General features: G+C 37.6%; 1 protein-coding gene across 8 annotated transcripts in view; it reads left to right on the plus strand.

Annotated features, from left to right (window-relative positions):
- GPHN (gephyrin) overlaps positions 1 to 26,970 on the plus strand; it is a 299,636-nt gene that overhangs the window by 257,085 nt on the left and 15,581 nt on the right. For 5 of the 8 annotated variants that reach the window (XM_054200607.1, XM_054200609.1, XM_054200612.1 and 2 more), the window contains 5 exons: positions 1,109 to 1,164; positions 6,139 to 6,258; positions 10,541 to 10,599; positions 10,830 to 10,983; positions 12,964 to 13,085. In XM_054200607.1, coding sequence (XP_054056582.1) covers positions 1,109 to 1,164; positions 6,139 to 6,258; positions 10,541 to 10,599; positions 10,830 to 10,983; positions 12,964 to 13,085 — 511 coding nt within the window. Of the gene's footprint in view, positions 1 to 1,108; positions 1,165 to 6,138; positions 6,259 to 10,540; positions 10,600 to 10,829; positions 10,984 to 12,963; positions 13,086 to 22,343; positions 22,416 to 26,970 lie in introns of all 8 variants that reach the window. The other 3 variants (XM_054200605.1, XM_054200606.1, XM_054200608.1) reach the window with 1 other exon arrangement.

Raw genomic sequence — 26,970 nt, forward strand, 5'->3', positions numbered from 1 at the left:
TTATACAGACTGAATGGGCATCCTTCCTGAAAGCAATTCTTCTCAATACGATAAGGTTATCTAGCTGAATATTCACAGCTTTTGAAATAAACCAGAAGGTATTAAGATATGGGTTGTCACTGATTAGACTTCATTTCTGGGAAATCAGCTTTTGACAGTTACAGATTTAAAATTAATAAATAGATATATTTAAATGTGATCATATGAACCCAGTTTGTCTGAAGACTCTCGACAGCGTGCCTTCTGTGCTTGGACAGCCAGAGTTGTTTGCACTCCGTACATGCTTTACACCGTGGTAGAGCCTATGATACCACTGATGCAACTTCCCGAAAGACCTCTGAGACAGGCAGAAGTTTAAACTTTGTTAGTAATGGTGCCTTTGTTGTCCCTGTAAAAATATAGATTTGTCTAAATTAGAAGTCTTGGAGACTTTCAGTTTGTTAAATCAATGATCTCTGACTTTTAATTTTCAGAATGGCTTCAGTGAAACGTATAAGGTAACTAGGTCAGTACTACCTGCTAAAATTACAAAAAGGAACAGAACCAGACTTTTAATGTAGCAGTCCAAGTTGCATTATCTTAGCCGTAGCGCTCTTCAGAAAATGCCAAACCTGTATAGTCATCCACAGAGTCTGTAACTACTGCACTTGTCCATATTTGCCTCCAAAGGCAGAGACGGAATCTAGAAATGTCAATATTCCGTTGTTGTCTAGAAAAAAGGTATGTAATACACTTACAAAATATATGATTCCCCTGTGTTAGTTTCACGTAGAAAAAGATTTGCTCATGGTGGACATTTTTATAAAAATAATCTCATGAATACTCTTGAATCTTTGTTATTAATGTAATTTCTCCTAATCTCCTTTTACCCGATTCCATATTGCCCAAAAATTTTCAGTTAAAAGTACTACAGAACCTGTAATTTTCAAAATAATAAACACAACTTAAAAGGACCTAAAATGTAAAATGTTTGCAAAACTTCTATAACATTTGTCATGCTGACACTGAAGAACTGAATCCTAGATCATTCTTTGCTTCTGTTCTTAATTTCTAACGACATCATTTGTTTTGGTTCAGCCTTTTCCATTTGTATTGTCTATCTTAACAGCTGCTGATGGCCCAGGAGATCGATTCATCATAGGGGAATCCCAGGCTGGTGAGCAGGTGAGCACAATTTATTTTCTTTTTTTTTTTCTTTTTAATGTTATTTTTTGTAAGATATTGCTTTGTATTTTTACAATCCTTGCTAGTGCTCCAAAACTCAATATTCTTGGAGGTGGCGTGAAGTAGGACACAGCTGTACCTAGCCTCCTGCTATGTGCCTTGGGACATGATTTCAGAAAGTGAGGTCATGCAGTTACATAAGGAACTAACAAGGATATCCCAAAATATTTCAGAGTATTGCGCTGACATGTCCGATAGGAGTGCATACACTAATGTTCTGCCCTAGTACAATGTTAAGAGGACATAAGCTTTCTAGTGGCATTACAATTCATAAACAGAGAAAAGCAAGATTTAACCCCTTCTTGCTGACAGATTTTTAAAAAGGAGGTCAGCCTCATAACTCCTTCCACAAGTTGCTTGCGTGTTTCACACTGAGACCTGCAAAACAAAGTGTAAGGATTTTGTATGAATCCTTTAAAGGTAGGTAATGATCACCACAGTCTTGAGGAAGCCTGGCAGCAGCCTAGTTTGCAGTATTGCTCCTGTTCTGTTTGTTAAATCAAAAGAGTGGTTTTTAACAGATACGTGGATTGTGTTTAAGAGCAAGTTGGGGCAGCACCGATTCATGACCTGCTGTGCTGTATAAATATTCATGAATGGACAGTATTTGGGATTTTCTCTTAAACTCAAGAGTACATTTGATAAAGTTCCTGTGCTAATACTGGGGTGATAGGAAAAAAAAAAACAGTTGTATTCAGCCAGTTTTTTTATTCTCTCAATTTAATTGTACCCGCTGTCTTCTTTTCAGGACAGCGTGGGTTAATCCAAAATGTTTCTCCAGCTATTTCAAGTCCCAGTTTATGATTCTGTGTATTGTATATGAAATGGTGCAGAAATGGAATAAGTAGCAGTCAAAACAAAGGATTGATCAGTTTTAATGAAGATTTTACAGTCTAGCCATTTTGACTGCTAAACAAAAAAGTCTCAAATAAAATAGATGCATTTCAAAAGTTGTTCCGTGTTTTAGAAGTATTACCAGTTGCAGGATTGTTCCATTTTTTAAAAAATTGAGTTGAATTGCCTCTAAACATATAATAGACATTTAATTTGGCTAACCATGATAGATATAGAGAACTATGAAAGTAATTTTTGATGTAGTTCTCATCCATCATCATGAATTATACTTTGGTATAATAGACATCTCAATACTGATATTCACATGAACTTAGATTAATTATACAAAATAGATAAAATTACTTTAGATACTAAAAGAAGTAAACTAATGAATTTCAACTACCTTGGATTTTTAGCCCTTCTGTCTTCATTTGCAAGCATTAGTCCAGAATCCAAAACTATTTCTACATCCCTTTTCATGGTTCCTATAAAATAGCAAGAACCAGCAGAGCAACCTGCTGAATTATCACTCCTATCATTATTCACCTGTCATCAATGTTATTGTTTTGCTAGTTAAAAAATACCACAGCACAGTGATACTTAAAAACAGTACTGGTGAAGCTGTGTCTAATGGGGAGGACTGCCCACAGGTCTAAAGGCTTTCAGTGTCCTCATCGGTTCAGCAGGTTTGTACAAAGGATAAAAGGGCAAATGGGACCTTGCATCCCTCCTACAAAATACAAGAGCTCACGAATGTCTCTCTGCAGGGACAGTCTGTCCTCTCCGATTAATGGGAATGGGAAACCTCTCTGGCAAGGAAGAAAAATTGGGTGGGAGGAGGCACGCAGTGAGAGAGTAATTCTGGAAATACCAGCGGCGAGTTAGAAAAATGAGGCTGTTGACCTCTGAATAATTGGTCAAAGTTTTTTTCTCGAGCCAACACATCTTCAGGTTCATCTCCTTCCCAAGAAATTATTTATAGCCTTGGAAGGCTCCTCAGTCTCATTTCACCCTTCAGTCACTCTCAGCAGCAACATTCTGCTTTTCATGTTACAGACCAATTAACAGAATGATTCACAGCAGGGAGTTCAAAATAAGTTTAGATTTGGCTCCTCCTGTAGGGAAAAAGGTTACGTAAATGCTACATAGAGAGGAAGAAAATGGGACTGAGAATTGCAGAGAGGCCATACAGCCAAGTTGGACATTTCTATATCAATTTGTAAATTGTGTTTCCAGATGGTCGTGCTGATGTTAACAACCGTTTTTTATTTTGTATTGAGGAAAACTTTCAGACACTAACTTGCTTTGGAGAGGTTAAGTCACATTTGAGAGTACTAGTCATGAGCCATCCACGTGGCCTCTGGGTGAAAAACTCAGCCATGGGGAGCAATGATTTTCTTCCTATAGACTTGCATAGCTGGAGCTTAGTGTTTCCTGGAAAACTTTCTAAAGACATTTCTAAGAGGCACTGTCACTAACCAGCTATAATATAGGACGGAAAACAGACATTTTTCACCTTTCCATTAACGTGGGCCTTTTTACAGAGAGGAGCATGGGTCGTTGTAAATCACACAGGAGAGGTGTAATCATGCACAAGAGAAAATACCTGTGATGGGGGCTGTGCTCAGTAGATTATTTCTGTTTTTTATTCAGTGACTAACATTAAATAGATTATCAGGGACGAAGGCAAAGGACAGAACGCAGTACTGCCCTTTTTCCAGATAAGTGAGAGATCTCAAAGGCCATTAAAAGAGCTTCTGTGAAATTGCCGTATATTAATATGCTTTCTGAGAAAGAATCATTTCTTTATCTTCGTAGTCTGTGGCACAGAAGAACACAGCCCTGGAGATTCACACACAAATCTGGTGGCTGACTTTTGTTCATAAAGTTAATCTGATCAAATTCTCAAAGGACAAAAAGGAAATTAAATATATGAGCAATCAATTCTAAAAGCAATCGTTATTGTATCATAAATTTGTTTAAATGTTTCACATCATTACACCTCAAAAAATTAACTCATCTAGTAATAAACTCCAAAAGCATGGTTACAGTGCATTTTATCACCATGGGCACTGATTTCTGGCAGAGTCCTAGACATTTTGTATTCTTTGTGGTTCTTGAGGCCCAAAAAGTGCATTTTAAATGGAAGAATTTTTCTATGCAATATATTTTTCTTCTAAAAACTGTCACTAAAGACATCCATCCTTTAGTGAGTTCAAAACAATATTACCTATTTGTAATGTGCCTACAGACTATATCTACAACAATATGCAAAAGAGCTCACATAATCCAACGCATAAGATTTGCCTTTTGCAATATTTGTTTTCATAAAAATCAAAGTAACACACTCGACAAGATTACTTTCACTTTTAAGCATCTTCAGTATAAATGGCAGCACCTTGGCTATTCATCCACAGATCCTTGCATAGTCTGTGGTGAGAAATAAAGACCATTTTGTGAAAAAATAATTATTTTTGTCATCTGGTTTAGATACCTACTTTAGGATAACATGAATCTTGCCCTAAAACACACTAACCATGACATATGGCAGGTGTGATCTTTTTTAAAAAATTATTTTAGCATTTTATTTATGTTCTTCTCAAAGGAAGTTACATTTCCATTACCCTTAGAAAAGGGTCAGGATTCAATCAACTCCAGGCTCAGTTGTTTCTTGGGATACATAGGTCACTGGGATACTGCGATAAACCAGGTACAAACCATTTCCAGCCTCTCAATGGGGCTTCTGTCCCAATGAGCAACCTTTGAAATACGCACATTTCAGAGTTTGTGACAGTGCTGAAATAGAGTAGAAGAGTGGGCGAGGCAAACACAGATTTGTGCAGCTGAAACGTTGGCCATCAGTCTAGAATTTGCAGATGTCTAACAGCCTCATGTCAAAAGTCATGGAGTAAATGATGGCCGGGCAGGAGGACGCAATAGTGCTTGGGCAGTCCTGCTTGCAGGTCTGTGGGTCGCTATCAAATACGTGCTAATCACAGCCTGAGAAGTCCTGGACATTTTCGAATGCTGCATATGGAATATAGAGTTAATTTGCACATGAATTATACATGTGACATACGGAATATGTTGGTCTGATCACAGCTGTGTAGATCAGTGTGTAGCACACGCTCACTAACAGCCTAAATGAGTTGGCCTTTACTGAAGCGCTGCAGGGAGCAAGCACTCATATTCCAGCAATGACATCTCCATCATCATACCAGCTTCTTTTAGTTGCATTTTTTTAGAAAGATTTTTCTTTTAGTTATTTATTTCTTAAGTGTTTATGGTCAAATTACAATTTTGCTCTGGATTTCGAAAAATGTGTATTAAAATAGGCTGCCTGGTGAGAAATTTTATTAAAAGTATTGTCATTTGTTTTATCATGTTGTTCTGGTATTTTTCTATTCTTTTATTGCTTTTGCTGAAACTTTGTAATGTACTGTGACTTTATGTAATTGTAGAATATTATCAGTTTTAGGCTTTGCTAAACTGACCCCCACAAAGATAGATAAACTATTCTTGAGCTCTCTGTCAGTATGAGGAAATCCGCTTAAAAATTAAGCGTCTGGTTAATTTCTTTACTTACAAGCTGATGGTTTTCCATCTATAGTGTGCTGTTAGAACTGAACAGAATAAAAATCCAACCAAACCAGAGCAAAGAAATTTCGACTCTGGGGACCAGAGTACCCTGCAAAAGTATTTATGTATGGAGAACTACTAGATTTTTGCCCATGTAAGTTTCTAGAAGGTCACTGTTATGTTTCTAAACCAGTTATTTTTCTGAGCCGACCAGAGTATCAGTGTATTGCTTTTCCTGAGAGATATTCTTGTGATAGAAATCTAAGGGGAAAAATCTGAAGCCACTTAATATGGGGCCATAAAAAAACAGCCAGATCTGAAGCAATGACCTAATGCTCTTTGAATACATTTCATTTTATACTTGTTGATATCACTGGTAGTATATCAAGATTCATGCCACAAATAAGAATTTTTGTCTTTAAGATTACTTCCATAAAGTTGAAATGGTTTGAGATTTTTTGTTTTCCAGTAAATTAATTTTTGGGTTCTTTTATTTTTCAGCCCACTCAGACTGTGATGCCTGGTCAGGTAATGCGCGTTACAACCGGTGCTCCAATTCCATGTGGTGCTGATGCAGTGGTGCAAGTGGAAGATACAGAGCTCATCAGGGAATCAGATGATGTGAGTCACAAGTTAAAACTCATTTTTCTTTTGTGTGCAGCAGAAAATGGCTCATGATACGATCCTGTAAATATGAAAGGTAGTCCTACAGAAAAGCTTCTGTTATCTCAGAAGTTTGAGGATTTTCACATCAGTTCCTAGTGGCAATTCTACTCACTTTTTCAGGCTGTGATAATAGTACCACAGACCTACGTGTCCTGACATTGATTTTTCATCATAGTTGTTGAATGCTGCCACCAAAGTATTTGGGAGCATGATTGAGTGAAAGGCAAATGCCTCCTGGAGATCCGTAACTACAGTCCAATTTGAGTGCCTAGGGTATTGACATTTTAAAATACAGAGTAGTGGCAATCAAGACATTCTATTTCCTTTTTTTTCTAGTGAGTTCACATTTAGCAGTAGAGCCATCTTCTTCATATTTCAGGATCATCCTGAAACTTGGCAAGATGAGGACTTTAAAAGTTCTCCTAAACTCACCAAGTAAGGAGGGGAAAAGTTTTCTTAAAATACATAGTGATCCTAGAATAATACATAGAAATATTACAGTGCAGCATTATTGCTGATGTAATTAAAGCTGAATATGATTTTCCGTGGGAAAGTGAACTGGTTTAGGTGTTGCAAAATCCATGGGATGACTTGGATTATGCTATGAAGATGGTTCTGTATTATCAGAGTTGGTCTCATTTCAGCAAAGGTGAATTTGGTGGATTCTGGAGAATATGCAATCAATGCATGTTTAGAATAAGGGTTTTTGTTATGTAACAGCTGAAGTAAGTGCCCCCCAAAATTTTTTAAACCACAACTAATGTTCTTCAGTAGACCTCTGTGGTTCTTTAAAATTGGAAAATTACTGAATTTAAGACCTCTGAAAGCCAGGAAGTTGATAAGGTGCACATTCCCCCAGAACATAGTCTTAACTCCATTTAATTTGAACAGATTTTTCGGCATACCTATAAATCATATTAGTGCCCTACCTTACAGTTGCTGCAAAAAACCACAGGAAAAAATGTACTGTAGTATTAATTCTATATGCACAGTTGCCTTAACAAAGTAATATGTGTTTTTTGATGAAGCACAGGAGCTGTCTGTAGACAATTGTATCCCAAACAGTCCATCTTAGACTTCCTAAATATTGTTCTCTCTTCCTTTGTGTTCAGAGAATTCCTTCTGAATCATTACCTTCACTTAGCCAGCTGTGATTTCAGGACACCATCATCATGTTGGCCATCATCTGACAGATTTTAAGGCAAGAAGACACATCTCATATTGACGCAACTTCCAAATTCAGTTTTGGAATAAAGTGTGTGCATGATTCTCTTGCTCCTCTGCTGCTGTTCTGACAAGCTATTCCACTTCCCCATAGCTGTGTGCTAGCATTGTGATTGCAGCTGAGGCGTAAGCAGATGAATTCTAGTGTTCAAAGCTGACGAAGACAGCAAAAACACAAACGCAGTCTCTTGATCCTTTCTCATGCCTTATTACTGTAAATACACAGGCTTTTACAACTCATGAAGTCAGCAAGCTGTCTAGGCCGACCTTCTTCCTAATAGAGAATTTATTGAGTCAGTCCTGCTTTGAGGTTCCAGATGTGTATGCATAGATTACATGTTCCCTTAAAATATACCATTGCCTTCGCTGTAGTTAATTGTTCCATTAGCCTTACTGAGCAAATTTTCTGTGGCTATTGCCCACCTCATCGTGACAGGACTACCACATTGCAGAGCAATGTACATAATAACCTGTTATTTTCTACTTCTTCTTTGGATGGCTGTCTTCCTGGATTCCACTTTTTCTGTGCATGTTCTCCTCTGCATGTGAGAACAGATTATTTGGCTATGTGCTGAAACTCTGAATTTTTTAGCGAATGGTCAGCCACCTTCAGCTTCCTTTTCCTGCCTATATGTGTGAGGTAGGACTCTTCAGTTTCTACTTCAGTCCTTGAATATGCTAATCCTGTACATAAATAATTAGTATAGTTTAATTAATATGTTCTTTTTCTCTCTCTTTTCATGCCTGAGTGGCTACATATTTCAATAATATTTTTCTTCTTAGTGTTAAGAACTCCTTCAGGGCTGGGATTTAAGCAAAATGAAATCTCTCACATCTGAAATATGTACTTCTGAAAAGACAGAGTACTTGTAAAGGGAGCTTCTTGACCTCTAGTTGTGGTAGCAGTACTTAAATATCATAGCAAGCACTCCCCAAATGACTGTAGTCGTCACAGGCCTGAAAGGAATTACATCTATCCAGCAGGAAGAAAAATTCTCATCAGCTGGCTAAATGCAGTCATTGGAAAACCGATCCTTGCAAAAGCATGTCTACACCCTTTTCATTTTGAGTTTTTATGTCACCTTGTAGGAAAAAGGAGGCCAATGTGATCAGCCAAAACAAGAGTTAGATCCTACAGCAAGACCGAGCGTCCATGTATCAGTATGGGTGCTGGCCGTTACAGCATCAGAGTAAACCACTCAGACATAGTTCAAAATACATTCATACACAGCAAGAAGAATGCTGCCTGATACACACCAAATGGAAGATGTTCTCAGCATAATGCCATACCTCCCTGCAAGCCCTACCCCTAGTCACCTTGAATTAGCTTGTATTCCTGAAGTGTTCTGGGATATCCATCGATTCCACAAATAACAATCTCTGCACATCACCACGTTGTCCACAGTCACACTTTCCACAGTGCTTTTCAAACCTGGGATTACCAAATTTCTCAAAAGCCTTTTTTTTCCTGTTTCGCCCTAATCCAGGACTCCTAAATAGGACCTTTTCTATTACTCAGATGTATCACTGGCACTCCTCTTCGTTCCCTAGAAACTTCCCAGCTATCTCTGAATGTCATCAAAGATATGGAAAATTCAAATCTTCATGACTGGCCGACCATCCCCAGTGTGTCATAAAAATAAAATAATTCTTAGACTAACTGTTGCCCAAGATTTTCATCACAACCCTAAGGTGTCTTTTACAGCTTCAGGTGGGGATAAGGGAGATAAAAGGACGTCCTGGGCACCAGCACAGACATTTTGGACACTAGCAGCCAAAAATAGTCTCTCCTTTTATATAAGAGGAGCAGATATAAAAGAAACAGAATTTGCATTAACAGCATATTTTGAAAATACTGTGATAAAGTAAGAAATTAGGTTTTTCCGGGTTGATGTTTTTGTTCTTCATGTCCTGCTTTTCAGGCGTTTAAATGTATCCATCTTCGCAGTAGGTAAACAGAATCATAATCTGTGACAACATGTTCATTAACTTTAACTTTGGGGCCTTTGGTGTAGAGCACTTAATTTGAACTCAGAAAATGAAGTCCATATCGCCTTTAAGAAAAGAGACAAGTCACAGTGTCCTATAGAGCACTATCATTCCTGTAAAAATACCAAATGACAATGACGTGCCTTGTTTGTCTTGTAATATTAGTGTCCGATTTATAACTTTGAGGTACTTGAAGTATGAAGTACTATATGATAATGTAAAAACAAAATCTGTTCCTGTCTAAGTGTAGATTTAATGGTACTGACAGGCTGGCACTATCTCAAAGCTGAGTGTATATATCATCAACCTACTTGCAGGGCCTATAAATTAAATATTAACAATATAGGTCATGTTCCATTTATTGGCATTGAATGAATCACCAAACCATTGAAATTCTGAAGAAGTAAACACAAGTATTAAAGTAAGCATAGGACTTTTCAGGCCGCTGTCTGTTGCTCACAGTAAATAAACATGACGGATAAGCCTGACTTGTACAAAGCTCCCGATTAGGAGTTTCCACTACCAGAATCACCATGAAAATTCTGAAACAGTTAGGGCATACAGCTTCTTCCCACCTTTCTGTGGATGTAGTGGCATGTTGTCTGTCAGACTAATGCTCTTTTTGAAATGCCATCTTTGAAATTGTTTGAGCAGATCAAGTTGTCTGAGAGCAGTAGAAAAAATCCACTCGGTATACCAGATCAACAGACAAACACAGGACATAGCACAGGACAGATATATAAACACAGGGATCACAAAAAAAGGAAGGTAAAGCTATGTATTCAGTGCTCGTCCTTCCCTGGTGAGAGCTCATCAAAAACAGAATTTCTTATAAAGCTGTTCAGTTTTAGCACACATTGCATTACAGTCTTGACACACAGATCAGGAGAACAATGGTGCCGCTTAAACCCTAAGGTCTCAGTGTAATGAATACTGTAAGCTGTGTAGGCTTCTGAGAAATTAAAACTGATTAATCTTTTTTGAATAGCCCAGCTGACGATATTTAATCTCCTTGTTTTTGTAGGGTACTGAAGAACTAGAGGTTCGAATCCTGGTACAGGCTCGACCAGGCCAAGATATCAGGTCTGTAAACAGCCTACTTTACAAACAGTAAAATATCTCTGAAAAAACTCTGTAATAGAAGAACTGGTGATTTTTAGTCATTGTTTGACCATAAGTAGTACTGCCATTTTGACAATCGGACTAATGAACATCCCTGCACACTGCTTACCCGAAGCAGGACCAATCAAGGAAAGATACTTTAAATCTCATTCTGTTTTTCTTTCGTTTTTCTCCTGCGCTATGATTTTCAGACCTATAGGACATGACATTAAAAGAGGTGAATGTGTGCTGGCTAAAGGAACCCACATGGGTCCGTCTGAGATTGGCCTCTTAGCAACTGTTGGAGTAACCGAAGTAGAAGTTAACAAGTTTCCAGTGGTTGCAGTCATGTCAACAGGGAATGAGGTAAGAAAAGTATGTTTAGAATCAAGGTCTGAATTACTGTATCTTCTTCAGGACAGGTATAGTGTTTTGGATAGTGACTTCAACCCTATTCCCAAGCAGATTCACTTTTTGAGCTGCAACTCATGCTGACATGAGGTATTTTTGTGCGTGATCAACCCATAATCAGCTGCTTGTGTTTTCTCCCTCGAGGGCTCTCTCACAAGTCTCACACACTGTCTTTGCCAAAATTTTGGTAATGTATCCAACCATGTGCCAGCTGCTTTCCTCCTGCCAGCCAGGGAGGACCTGTGGGGTAGACAGGGTTGTAATTCATACTGCTAGGCATGACCGGAAGAGTAACTTCTTTTGAGCAGCAGTCCTCTGAAGCTTTAGTGCAAATGGCAGGTGACCTGTCTTTGAAAACTGAGTAGTACTACCAAATGCCTTGCTGTAGTATCGTGCCTTAGTATTTTTTGTATTAGTTGCACAAGTCCAGACAATCTCCTGTTGGCAGAACTCCAGACCAGCTTCCTGATTGCTTTGTCTTAAGTACATCAGAAAAAGCAGGTTCAAGATTAATTTAATTTACTGATTTCACAGATGTTGTGGGTTGACCCTGGACAGCAACTAGGCACCCACACAGCTCTCACTCATTCCCTCCTGCAGCAGGACAGAGAGAGAATAGAAGAGTAAAAGCAAAAGAACTTATGGGTTGAGATAAAAGTCAGTGTGAAGCTTAAAGACAGCATGAAGTTTGACCTGTAATTTTGACTGTCCTTTAAGACAAACTTTCTGAAGTCCAGACATGAACATAAACCCAATAGCTGTATTCTCGTACAGCTTGAATATGTAGAATTTTGAAAGATTTTGAAAATTTGTAATATGTTGAATTTTGTCATCTGTCGGTGTCCTTACAACTTCCGCAACCCCAGTGAAGGTTACTCAGACTGCTGGCTGAGGCTAGCCTTGCTGGGACAGAATCTTCCCAGATTTCACAACATAGACAGGGTCTGTCATGCAGGAAACATCCTGCTACCTGAAGAACAGATCTAAAGAGCTGCAAAAATTGCAGGTGTTGATTTTCTGAATAGTGTCTTCCATATGACTGAATGTTCTTGGGTGTCATTAAAGGGCCCTTTACTGATCTGGGCACTCTCTTTTGTATCGTGTGTTAAAAAAAGATCCTGCACAGTGGGTTTCTGAGTCATCCTGTACAAATCTTCACAGAAATAGAGCTGCTAGCCAAAGCATCAAAATTTAGCCGTGATCCACTTTCGGTTATTCTTACCTTACTACTTAACCCTATTGCTGTAATTTTGACAGACACATTATTATCATCCTTGTCATTATTATTAGTAGTATTATTTACCTCCTGTCAATAATGTGTTGTCCTTCTGTGTCCTACAAAAGAATTCCATGTATATGTAAAATATATGTTTACATATGTATGTACTGTAGTTTAACTTCCAAAATATGTAACATGTGTAAGGCAATTGCCATGATACTATCTTGAGAGAAAGGTTTTCATCCAAAACACTAATTGATACAAGAACCAAGCTTTAAGCTTCTGTCTATTATTCCAATACAGATTGTTGTATTTAAAAAACATCTTTATTGGTAAGTAACAATGAATTTCAAAATTTCTTTTAATACCTTTAAATCTGGTTAGCAACATCAATGAAGTTCCTTTAAAACCTTAAGTAAAATCACACACTTAAAGTTTGTGTTTTGGTTTCTAATGTTTGAGATTAGAAGCCAGGTACTCATAAGGAGAAAGAAGGTTTTGATTTCTATCAACCAATAGAAACAAACTAAGCAACATGGAAGACTGGACTAAACAAGCACATTACATATTTTATTAAATTAAATTTACTAGATCACTTTACACATGTATTTTATGATGTTGTCTGAGAATATCCTGTCCGATCTGAAGAATAAAATTTGCACTTGTGTAAAGGCACAGTATTCCAAGGAGACTGAGAGTGTTTCTTGTTTTTATAGCTACTGAATCCTGAAGATGACCTCTTGCCAGGAAAGATTCGGGACAGTAACCGTTCGACTCTCCTAGCTACAATCCAAGAACATGGCTATCCAACAATCAACTTGGGAATTGTGGGAGATAAGTAAGTACCACGTGTTAGTAAAGATGTCACTTCATATTCATGCGGTGCACTTTATGGCATCCGTGGAAAAAAGAAATACCAGAGAAAATGCCACTCATTGCAAGTGTCACAGTGTTGTGACAGGGCATATCTTGGAGAAGATATTTTACCCTTCTCATTAGAAAAATAAATAAGTCTATTCTATTATTAAGAGGAATAATATGATAAATTTTTTACTGAATGGCATTTGTCTTATTTTGCCTTCTGTTTGTTGAAACATCTGTTACTGCTGCAAATTGAATTTATTGCTGCAGTATCATCACAAGCACTATATTTAATACACGTAAGAGGAGACAATTCTACAGCAACTATACTTTTTTCTGATCCAATAAAGGGAGAAGGAAAGGTTCTCTCAGAGTTTCTTTTCCATGCCAAAGTTAATTTAGAATATAGAATTTTGTCAGATTCTAAGTAACAGTCTTTTGGGGAAGGCCTCACTGCTGGATATTGCTCAACATTTCCAGAAATATGTCAAAGAATTTTAAAGAATCAATTTTTTTTTTCCTTTACTGGTCTCTTTACTTTGATTGCCACAGAGTAGTACCCTGTGATCAGTCTTCCAGTTCATCTGACAGTGATTGCATCTTGTTTCTTGGTGGTGGTGAAGTCACGTCTCCTGTTGAGAGCTCTAGGATAAGTGATTGAAGGGTTCAGTCTTTTGTCCTCTGCAAGATGGTGCAGTGCCTGTCATCCAGGCTTGCGTTTCTCAGCATAACGTGTTTCCTCAGCTTATTGAGCCCCAAAGGCTTTGAACAGGCTTTCTTGTTTGTCATTCTGGGTATCAAGCCAACTGACGGACTTGGTTTGATAGGGAGTTGTTCAGGTTCACCTCCACCTGGTTGAGAAAAAGGGTATTCCTTGTGGGTAAGTGAAAGTGAGGCCAGATCAAAAAGAAAAAAAAAAAAAAAAGAAATAGTGAATTTCAGCACCCACATTTCGCATTGATTGATGACAAAATTCCCAAGCAGGGAGACAAGGTTACTGCTAGGGAATAGTTCATTTCAAAACCCACCTTCCCTGGTGCAGGCTTCAATACAAAACATCACTAGCTTGACAGGAAGTATACGAATGGGCCAACCACTGTGTGCTTTTACAGTATGTGAACCAATCTGAGTGGTAGCTCCGGGAAATGCAGTTGTATTTAAAGTATTCGTACAGGGAATGTGACACACAGCAACCACAGTGGTTGGTGTGATCTTAGGGAAAGCAAACCCTTCTGGATACTCTCTCTGCATGCAGGCATCCTTTTTCCATCTCTGGCCTGGCAAAACTCCATTGGTGTTCCAAATAGCAATAAATATCAAAAACCTCCTGCCCATGAATGCTGCCAATTTCAGGTGGAGATTTCATGCAAACAGAGTCTTAACTCATCAGACTGTTCTTTCCAGGAATGGTATCTAAATGTCCTGGATCTCTAGAGTGTTTTCTATATTATAAGGACCTTTTTTAGACTTTGTAACACAGATAGCGAAGTTCTCAAATAAAACTATTATATCCAGAGATGAGGTCCTAGATTTACGTATCTGAGAAAAAAGAAAACATCCACAAAAAGGCTGTCAGCTCCTGAGAGCCATCTCTACATAAAAGGGTTTGGCAGGGTTTTTCTCCAACAAAATATTGGAGGTGGAACTTTTTCCACCTCCATGACCAAAAGTTACTGCTACTGTCATCATCGTTGCTGCCAACATCAACTTACATACTATCATTAAGAGTGGGTTAATCCAATGGAAAAGATGCTTTCCATGAATGTCTTTCTGGTAGCCCCTCTGGCAAAATAACAGTGTAAAGCTTGTCTGTTCTTCATGGCCTTGTCCTAACCAAATGGGTATAGATAAAGTCAACACCATCAAAGGTCAACTTAAGGTCATTGGGCAAAACTATTGCTACATACTCCGTTGCCTTTAGGAAATTTTTCTGTGACCTCCTAAGCATGGAGTGTCTGTGAAGATAATTAATCTCAAAAGCTCTCAGTAACAAATAGGAAACAATTTTAGAATCATAGAATCATTTAGGCTGGAAAAGACCTTTAAGATCATCAAGTCTAACTGTAAACCTAACACTGCCAAGTCCGCCACTATACCATGTCCCTGAGCACCACATCTACACATTTTTTAAATACCTCCAGAGACAGTGTCTCAACCACTTCCCTGGGCAGCCTGTTCCAATGCTTGACAACCCCTTTAGGTGAAGAAATTTTTCCTAATATCCAGTCTAAACCTCCCCTGGTGCAACTTAAGGCCATTTCCTCTTGTCCTATCACTTGTTACTTGGGAGAAGAGACCAACCCCCGCCTCGCTACAACCTCCTCTCAGGTAGTTGTAGAGAGCGATAAGGTCTCCCCTCAGCCTCCTTTTCTCTTGACTAAACAACCCCAGCTCCCTCAGCTGCTCCTCATGAGACTTGTGCTCTGGACCCTTCACTGTTACTGCCCTTCTCTGGACATGCTCCAGCAGCTCAGTGTCTTTCCTGTAGCGAGATTTAAGGCCTAAGCGAATTTTATTACTTTTCTACATTTTACTTTTCTATATTTTTTACAAACATGTTTTGTGATCCTTTTTTACTTGTTCGATGCTAGCTGAAAACCAGGCAGCACACATATATATATCAGTTAAAGGTAGACAAGTGTCTGCAGCTTTGCTTTCAGGTAGGAAAGGCTGATACTTTTGAATCCTCGCTATTAAAATGTTCACTGTATCTTGAGATAGTATTACCTTGGCAAAGGTAATAAGAGTTCTTTTTAAACTTTTGGTTTCATTCTTGGGGAGTCATTTCTGCAGAGCTAGTTACTTTAGCTCATAGAATAGAAATAATGAGCCTCCAATTGTAGAGTGATTTTGTACTTCACAGTAAGTTTTGAAAGAATAATTCAGTACTGTTGACTTAGCCAAGAATCTTCCCCACCTGATACCAAGATTCTGTCTTAGCAAGTCTTCTGCCGTTCTTCTCACACTCACATGCCCGACCCGTATATTTAGAACAAAATGCATCTGCAGTTCTGTTTCAGTCAAAGAGAAAATCTGATTACGTAAAATAGTTTGATAATAAGTACGGTATTATTTCATTATGTAATAAAGCTACTAAAAGAATGTTGCCATACAGATATTTCAGTATATATCTTTCGAACTAACATGACTGATTTGATGGAATACCATGTCACTTGAACAAATGCAAGAGACTTACCAGAGAGATCTTACAAAGGATATAACTTTGATGTTTTAGTTAGCATGTTTATAGAAAACATGAACCACCCTTCAGTGTCTGTTATATGGTTTACTAGAGTTAAACCATAGATTATGTGTGTTTGTGTGTGCTCATGTATATGTGCAGTTTATTTTGTGTGTATAATGTGTACCTAGACAGTGAAAAAGGGAAAGATTTGATATGCCTGCAATACCTACAGATGTAATAAAAATACTGGCAAATAATACTTTTCAGAAGAGAGAATTACAAACTTGTAATTTTTTCTTTGAAGGTATCCTTGTAATGTATTTCTCCCTTCCCATATTTCACATTTGGGGTTTATATTCTTTTTTTCTTTTTCTATTTCTTTTTGTTTATACATTTTACGTTGAGTAAATTTTTGCTCCGTTTTACTGGGAGTGTCACTTGCTGTATACCATAAGCACTGAATGGAGTTTGAGAGAGCAGCTAATAAGGAGCACAGCTGAGTATTACTATTGCTGCAGCGGGTCAAGTTTTTTTAACAAGCATGGAAATTCTGTCAGTCATATATACAGAGCTAATATTCAAGCATGAAAAATGTTTTTGAGTAGTATTTGCAAAGACAAACTTAGAGGTAAGTATTCCTATATTTCCTTTCAGCATATGAATCACTCAGAGGTGTTTAGGTAAGAAAATAGCTTGTCCAGCTGCTTCAAAGCCCAGAACTGTGATACACGTAAACACATTCCAACAGAGAATGGGGAAGCACGTGGAATGTCTGTGGGTGTCTGCAGAGCAGTAGTAGGCACTTTAAAAATGCCTTTGCATATTAATCAAATGTGAAGTTACATTTTGAACTGGCTACTCAAGTCTCACTTAGCCTACATTTGTATTTTCAATTGAAACCAAGATTTTATTTCTTTTTGGAGCGCTTTAACAATTTCTGAGATTGTCATTGTTTGTTTGCATCTTCATAAATTGTATATATGACTCAATATTCAAATGAAAAACAGCAAGTCCAAAACACATAGATAAAATCTACAGTTGAAATCCTAGAAGCAAGCAATAGGAGAAAAGAACAAATCTGGAAAACGCGATACAGCTGAAGTTATGTCTGGCTAGAAGCCAAGATTTTCTCTCTTTGTTTTCTTAGCGTGTAAAAACCGAGCTGTTTCTGGGTGGAAATGGAAGATATCCCATTTCCAGAACTACTTCAAACACAAGAAACAAGTGCAAAACTAAAAAAAAAAAAAGGAAGAACCCTTCCAATGTTGTTCTTACTGTTGTGTCTTCCATCTTTGTCTGAATCACAGAATCACTTGCTAAAAAACTGCAAAAACGAGTGGCCAGTTAACACTGGTATTCCAATGTACTTTTGTGTGTTGTCTCATACAATAAGACCAAGCTAAAAAGGCTTCTAATTTCATTTCCTTTGCTTACAATCTATGAAATTATTTGGTTCTTTGGAAACCAATGATAAAAACAAGAGTTACATCCCTGATCTTATCTGTGGAACTCTATTAACTTAATTATCAGGATATTTTTGTGTCTGATTTTCATTTGTGTTGTTCTTTGTATTGACTGTTTATTTAAGGCTGTAAAGTTTATCCCTAGGAAAATCTGCTGTAGCATGGGCCTCTGTTTTAGAAAGCTATCTTCCATTTTGAGTTTTCCTTCTATGAGAGACTCCCTTGCTAAAGAATTTTGATCACATATGTAATTAATTTAATGTCCTGTTTTTACCTTTGTTTATGTGAGTGTGTTTTCCCCTTCTCTGCATTATTTCCCCTATTTTCTAATTCCCTTATCATTTTCCTCAGACGTGTATAACATTAGCTGCTTCCAGTTGCATTTTCACTTATGAGCCTGTGATTTCATAATGGAGAGAGAAAGAATCTCTCTCTACTTAAGAGAACAATTTAGGAAATTCACCTTATCTGCTCAGTTGCTTTAAAAATTCATCTGAATGGTTATAAAATCAGCAGCATATGAGAGCTTTTCTACATCAAAAGTGATTAGTTTCTCATTTATATACTTCCCTTTTATGACATATTGTTTGATATATAGCTCTTAAGTGACAGGTAAACCCATTAGAAATCACCCTTGCTATTGAGAGCGCACTACTGTATGATATATCCTTAAAGTAAAGGCTTTGAAAGAGTCCCTTCATATCTTGGAAGGGATACTAAGATCTTTTTCAAGGTTTTAGCCTGCTTGAATTTTGCTTGCCATCCAAAAAGAGGTTTAAATCTTCTGTACTTGTGTGAGTTGCAAGTAATTATCAGTATTATAATTCAGATGGAACATCTGGAGTGGAGGGAAACTGGTCTAACTCTAAAATTTCTCATGCAATACTAACTTGACGTATGTCATCATATGAGTTAGAATATGAGTTATAGGCAGAATTTGGCCACAGAATCCTTGCCTCTCCCTGCACCAGTTTAATGTCTGACTTGTCTACAATCAAATACACTGTGGACAGAATTAGCAGCAGTAGTAGTATCATTTAACAACTGACTGCAAGAAAAGGCTTGTTAGAGAAAAGGCCTTACATCAAATAGTTTTTGCTAAAGTGACTTCAGTTCTGGATCTGCTCAAAGAATGATGGTGTTAAAGTGTGATCATAGTCTAATGAATCCAGGGACACTGGGTAACGGTTTGAAGGTGATTCAGATATGGAGGTCCTCTCTTTCATTGCGCCCTGTCAAGAAGAATATTCTCCTTTCAAGCAGAAATGTTTAATGTCTGTCACAACTCTTGATAATCATTAGGGTAAACTTCAGATAAGTTGTCATATGTGACAAGTCATCTCATCTAATGCACATATTCAGAAAACACATAGAAACATCTGAGCCAAAACAGAGGTGAAAGAAAGAACTTGTGAAGCAGGGCAGTGCAAGTCCCAGGGGATCTTCTCTACCAGTAGGAAACTACATAGTGTGACAGGTAATAAAATTTCATGCTGTAGAGGTGACAGGTGCAAAGCTAATGCACAACAGTGTGTCATTCTCGTAATTATTCCTCAGCGCAAGCATGGACTTCTTCCTGAATTAGCATTTATAGAATCACAGCCCAGTAGTAGAGCAGGACACTTAACAGCAAATAATAAAGAGGACAGAATATTATGAAATTCCTCCTATATTTGAAAACAGACTAATTGTTGGAGAGAAATGAAAACTGTGGTCTATTATTGAGGCATATGTTAACATTTAAAAAAAAATACTTGGAGACGGAGTTCTGTTTACAAGAGAACTTCAGCCTCCAGGAGCCAAAATACTAATTTAAATGACTTTCAACCTCCTTAATATCTAGATCATATATAGGAATTGGGTTCCCAAGTCACTGAGAAATTTTTGAGGATTGAAATTTTACTGTTAATACCGTAGAAGACAATAATTAAAACTAATAAAGGCAGTAGATACAGAAAGATCAAAGAAAGGGTGAATGATGAAGATGAGCCACTGTGTTAACAATATGAATCATTTAGAAAACTGTTTATTAGTATATTATTACTACAGCCAAGTATGAATTGACATATATAGGACTAAAGAATGTAAGTAAAATTTACAGGATGGAGGATTATATCTTGAGAAGTAAAGATTTAGGAGAAGATTTGAGAATCATAGCTAGTAATCTGCTAAATACAAGTTTTAGCATATTTATAAAGAGCTAAATCTCCTGTAAAATTAGAAGGTTATTTTTGACCTTACCTTTGTATTCCCAGGACAAGAAAACAACAGTATATTGTATAGAATTCAGAGGAGAACCATTAAATTTTTTAAGTGGTTGAAAGGTGGACCATATACTCCAACTGTATCAGAACTCATGCTGTTTAGTTCAACAAAGATATTCTTACAAGATGACTTGATTACATTCCAACAATATTGAGCCACCTGGATAATAAACTTTGAATAAAGTTTCTATTTCAGCAGCAATGGCTAGATATTAAAGTTAGACTAATTCCAACTGTAAATAAAGCACAATTTGAACAGTGAAAGTAATTGTCATTAGAAAATTATATCAAATGCTTTGATAGATACTAATTTGAAAGCAAGATTGGATATTTATTTAAATTTGATCTACAGTTCAAACAGAAGCAAGTTCAGGGAAGTTCCCAGACTGTATTAAATACCAAATCAGACAAATTAACAAAATATTTCTCCTGGTCGCAAATAATCTCTTAACTCTTACTTCAGAGGAATTATACTAATGGACAATGTGTAGCAGAAGCACAAACTCAGAAGACCACTACCAGCAGAGATAACACAGCAACAGTGACCTATAAAGACAGAATGCCAGTCAGAGCTCTGGCTATTTTAATATGTGATGCTCAAATGAATTTTAAACTTTCTGGAAATTTCAACAAGATGCTTTTGATTTCCTTACCTTTGTGTAATTCATTGTGTCATTTAGAAACGTCTGTAGTTTCAGTCTGCCTTCTTGGAGAACATTGTGAGAATGAGACTACTCTTAGAGTTTAGAACCTTGCTGGAGAAAGTTCTTGATTTTTGAGACTGCTGTCCGTAAGGTTGATGAGTAAACCAGAAGCTGGGGTCACTTATGAAATCTGAAAGTCTTTTGTATGTCACTTCCTGACACAATGACCCTATTTTGAAAAACAAAGACTGACTTTGTTCTCTGGCAACAAATAGAAGAACAAACGAGGGACTGGAGCCATTTTAGGAAAACTGTCAGAAAGAAATGGACATCTAAACTTATAACCTGAATAGTTATAGCATTTTTCCATGACTTTCAAACAACATTAGTATGCATCTGATCTGACAGACCCTTTCTGTGAGGACCTATGAGGAGAAACCAGGCATGGATTTACAGGGTCATAAAGAGGATTTTAGATTTCATGTTAGCAGTGTCCGTGTGCATGCGTAACAGTATAATAATAGTGCAGCCACACTTCGCCCAGTCTTCTCACATTCCTCAGTCAGACAGGATCCGTGTGTGCCCAGAAGTGATCTTTGAAATGATAGACTGCAGCTGCTATGTGCAAGATCAGCTGAGCCTTGGTTGGGGACCTGGGAGGGAGATTGACTTTGTTACTGTTAACAATCCAGCCAGCTGAAAAGAAGAAATGGCTTAAGGGTTACGCAGTGATGATTCATGATCTGGTCCATTTCAATCTTGAACATCTTATTTTAGTTTTTTTAAGAGAGACATTTGTAACTCTTTGTGTCAAATGAAGATTTTTTTTACATTTTACATTTAATTTTCGTACATTTAAGAGTATAAAAACATAGATGTCGACTTATTTCATATTTCTGTTACAAAGGACGCTATCTAAAAGTTACTTCTTCCCAGTGAAACTGACTTGGAAGAAGTACATGTAAAAGGAAATTCTGTCTTCATGAAATAGGAATTCATAGCAAAACATTAATTGTTTTAAATAAGGTCCTGATAGCAGTAACATTCTCAGTTTTGGTCATTTTTTCTAATCCTGCCTCTTGGAGCAGGGTAGCTGGGTATGAAGCTTCTCATGAATGAAGTGGCATCTTTATTGACTATGGAGATATAAAATTAGGATAAATACAGACGTTTCCCCCTTGTAGTCAAGAAGGTGACATTTAGTATGCCCTGAGACCCATTTCCCAAATAAGAAGCTAGAAAGTATGAGTAAAAATGTTTCAGTGGGGCCCATCTCCAAATATTTTCCCATTATCTGTGGTCCTCCTTCCAAAATGTCAAGGTGTTTAACACGTCATTTTGCTTTGTCTGGAAGTCAAGACTAAAGTTTCTTCATAGACTCTGCAAGGAAAGATGAACTACGCGTTGTTGGCATGCCCAGTCCTAAGCCTAAATCCTTCCATAACTTCACTCTTCATCCTTATGAGAAGCCTGTCCGAACTATAACAGAAGGGTGTTCCCGTGCACTCCCTTTCTTTCCCGTTGGCTGGCCCTGCAGAGAGGAAGCATTTCCCATGATGATTTTGAATATTCAGAGCCACCAAGGGGGACACAGCTGGGCACAGAGCATCCCTTTCACCCCAGGAGCCTCTCTCCTTCCCTGGCTCTTTATTATACCCCTTCTGCTTCCTTTGCCCTCAGGAAGCCAGATGTTTTTAAAGAAGAAGGGACACAGAGCTTCCAGAACACTGCGGAGACAGGCCTACCAGATTGGTGAGCACTGTTTTTAAAACACTTGGGACGTTGAGGCACATGCATGCTCACAGGCAGGCTCGACTAGGTGTCTGTCAGTGCAGAGCTTGGAGCACGGATTCTACCGATGCTTGCCATACAGAAGCAAATGGTGTTTTATTCTGTCCATTAAATAACACTGCCTTGTCAGTTAAGTTCTTATGCACCAGTGCACTGTAGACGTACATGGCTCCACAACGTTGATAAAATTAAAATTCTGTTAATACGAAGAATGTTTACATTACTCATCAGTAGCGGCAAGCATCTTTATCCTTCAAGGCTTTTCCCTTCTAAAGATAAAGCAAATTAGGAAGAAACCTGCTTGAAGGTAGTATCAGAGTACAACTCCAGGGAAGTCATTGTTATGACTTTACAGTCATACCTGCATACTTGTATTTCCATTACTGTGCTGATCATCTCTAAAGCAGGCCAACTGGAATGTTCATGACACCTCTTAAACTATCCACCATGCTTTTTTTCCGAAATACATGTACAATTATATACTAGGTCTTATTTAGGGGGATGGCTTAATAATACGGATTAATTTACAGAACTTATCTCCTATTACAGACAGGCCCAATGGGCAGGAGTGAGAACAGAGGGAGAGTAAATCACCTATCATTTTCTCCATTAACAAACAGAAAAATGCATTTCTACGGTTTGATTCTTGTAATAATTAGAAATAGACAGAAAAGTAATGAAAAACCTGTAGAAGGCTAGTACCTGAAACTTTAGTCATGTGAGGTTCCTCACTGAGGTTAATGGGACAATTTTTCTAACAAAAGGTTGGAGGATTGAGTTATAGCTTAATGTTCACTTCGTATACTGGAAAAACAAGTTTCTGTACTCATTACTGAATCAATCTGCCATATCCTTAGCCTTCAAAAGACTTGTTCTTTTTTAGCAATTAGTTGTTCATGCTGAAGCCAGGCTGTCATTAATCTAGGTTTTCCTCATTAAATTGACTAAAGAGATCAACCCACTAGAATGTTATGCTATACTCTACATATCCCAAAAAGCTTAACTACAATTAGCTTACAAGAACCTGCAGTCTTTAAAACGTTTTAGATTAATGTGAAGAACACAATATAGACTGTCCAATTTATCAGAAATGGCTTAGAAGGTGGAATTAACTTGGTGATCAGCAAGTGATCAACTTGGAATAACTCATACAAGTCAGTTCACATGTCATTTCTAACAGCCTAAACCTAGACGACACATTAAATGAGCCTCTGGGCTCTTCTAAGCAGTGCTGGGGCAAGCATCAACAAAAACCAGCCCCTAGCAGGAGAAAATGCAACGGGTATTTTCTTACATTAAAAACATCTTTGTGCTTGAAGGAATAGAGTCCAGTATTGTAGAGACAAATGAAGTTCTAGTTCCTTCCATTGACTAACAGCTGTCAAAAAATTGACTTGCTGGTCCCAAACAACGTAAGTTTCTCTTTCTGTTAATTCTCTTTGCTTATTTCTAATAAACTGTACTTTACACTTCTTGGAGAATTTGTATTATGTTTTAGTAAAGAAAAATTGATGTCATATTTCATTTGACGTTTTCTGAAAAATAACTATTTGTTTTAAGACATAGCTGGTGACAGGGAATTTTAAAAGGCATTTTTATATTGCCTGTGACCTGTGGCTTCCAAGTCATTTTTCTTCTGGAGAAAGACATTCTCCCAAGTGACTAAGTTATGATTCTGTAAAAGGTGGAGCTTTACAGAGAAAACCTTCATTTTGAGGCACAGCCTTTAGGGACTGCATTTGTACCTGTCCTACGGATATCCATACTGTAGTTCAATACCACTTACACCAGTTTACAGGGGAATGAATTTACTTAAAATTCACTCTAAATTTATTTAAAATTTTCTCTTGCTTAAAATTGAAGCTAAAGCAAAATGAAAAGATAAGAAATTCTGTGATAACAATACCAAGTCACCACATGTAAGATTTTGTAATACTATTTGCTTTACATAAGCAACTGGCACTAATTACATCAATCATAATGTTTTACTTTCAATTATGTCAGTATAAGACAATTCTCATATTTCATGAGTGCTCTGAAAGAAATAACTGCAGAACCATGTTTACCCTTCAGATTCACCAGTGCACTGTCATCTTTACTGATGAGCAATGTCTTTGGCATTGATTATTGTATTGTGTGGTGTAATTTTCAGTCGTGTTATTTCAACCCAGCTACAACTGTTGAATACTTTCCACTCCAAGAGGGAAAACTTCCTAGTGAATCCATATAGATTCACTTCCTTCATAAGAAGGAAGATAAAATAGAAGCTATTATCTTTACCAATGCAATTACATCCAACTTCTTGGAAAAACTAGTGGGTTTCTGGTAAGTATTGGGATAGGTTCATTGTCCTCACCAGTAAAATAGCCAGAGATAATTTATTAATTAATGGAAACCAGCTGTTCTCAGGCTTCTTCTTTAATGGACACAGACTAGCCTGGATTTAGAGTGGATAAAGTGCTCACAGGTTCGTACAATGGCACAGTGCCTGAAGACAACTATTATCAAAGCTTTGGTCCTGTTCTTTCAGCATTGATGAAAAAAATCACTACAGTTCACAAGCAAATGCTTGCAGATTAATGTACACAAGCAGTAGAGAAGAATGTGATGCAGAACCCAACCATCAACAATGTAATGCCTTCATGTAGAATGTGCTCCATAGTACATAAGCACCTGGCTTCTACAACATGGGACCTTTTCCTGTTGCACTCCCATGGCTATCTCTTTTTCTTACCTCTCTAGTCTTTTGTTATTCTGGCATATATAGGAGCGGAAGTCATCTGAAACAGTTCATGAAAACAGTGGATACCATGATACAGGCAAAAAGTTGAAGCCATTAGGCAGATCTCATGGTAACTTCAGCAAAAGAGTTGAAGACCTCTAATCAAAGTCTTTGAGTTCATAAATGTAACATGAAAAAGAATACTCTGCAAAATGGCATTCTTATTTGCAGCAGCATCAATTAAAGGAGCAGCAAAAATTAACAAAGACAGATTCTTTTATGTTGCTATCAGATAGACAAAACTTACACAGGCACATTGAACAAGCCAGAAGCTACTGTAATTATTCCAGCTTTCCTCACAAGCTGGCCTATATTCTTAGGGAACTCACATTGCATCTGTTCAAAGTCATCCAGGGAAATACCACAGAAGGTAGAGGGAAGAAACATTATGAGAACATGATGAAATACACTGGAGAATTTTGAAACAAATACAGTTTCAGAAGAGTGCCCATATGTTCCTACAGACGTCATCAAAATCAGATCTTCTTCTGCTTTAGAAAACCATACTAGTCGAAACACAGAATTCCTATTACATTCAAATATTCATTCATTGAATTACATTCATTGAAATACATTCAATGAATAACATTCAATAGTACACTCTACAGAAGGTGTGTTTTAGTTGGTTAAACCTAATAGGGCATGTATTCTCTCTTCTGCATCCTGCAAATTACTGATATGCAAAATAGTCCTCTTGGCCATGAGGTGAGAAGTGGGTGACAGACTTTGTCTTTATGCCTAGCTGCATTTATCTATTCATTTTGAAATCTGTCACCTCAACTGAATGAGCACAAGAAGAAAAATGAGAGTTAATCATAAAGGATCAAATCCATATCCCATCTTTCCTCAAACAGAAATGTCATTGAACTTGATGAGATCTCTGTCTGAGAACAGTAAGTACAGTCTCTTGGGTTTTTGATGAAAGTTTTACTTTGGTAAATTCTTGGTTGTTTTGAAGATGTTTCTTCTTTTTTTTCTGATGTAGAACTAGAAGCTTGATTTGGATCTTTGCATACAAGGGGATTTTCTACCAGGTCCTTGCACCTTAGTTACATCTTTTCTTCTTCTGGGAGATCTGTTTAGCAGAAAAGAGACCTCATAAAACACAAAATTAGCACAGAGCACTGTTCCCAGTTTGTGTGGGCATGGCCAGAACGGGCTAAACTCGAGGCACCCAAGACGGCACCAGCCTTTTGAAGTTTACAGTCAGCTGCTGTAGTTTAGAGGAGCAGCTGGTCTACTTTGATCTTTAGTGTGATCGGTGTAGGATCACTTCAGTTTTCGCTGTGTGTCCAGGAATCTGTAGCTCCTCTGAATCTCTGAGGAATCATGTCTGAAGGGGTGATTATTTCAGCATATAACTGAAATACTTGAGATGCTTTCAAACGAAGTAAAACAGTAGGCAAGAAAGGTTACCCAGCTCTGCGTTTGTACTCACAACAGACACTTTTGCATGCAGTTGGTGCATTATGGTGCATGCATATCTTTCGTATCTGTGTCCAGTATATCTGTAAAGCATGCAGGTTTAAGGTGCTAATTGTGATCGTTTGCATGCACAAATTTTGCAAGTACAGGTTTAGAGAAGACCTGGGTTTATAAAAGCCTGGGCTGATGCATAGAAGAGTACAACAATCACGAGCGTTTCTATTAGTCACCCAACAGTAATAGCTGTCTATGGCAATGAACAACAAGGATGGAAAATGACTGTCAGGTAATGAGGTTAATTTGAATGAA

This window comes from Rissa tridactyla, chromosome 4, assembly GCF_028500815.1.
Source record: "Rissa tridactyla isolate bRisTri1 chromosome 4, bRisTri1.patW.cur.20221130, whole genome shotgun sequence".
NCBI lineage: Eukaryota > Metazoa > Chordata > Aves > Charadriiformes > Laridae > Rissa > Rissa tridactyla.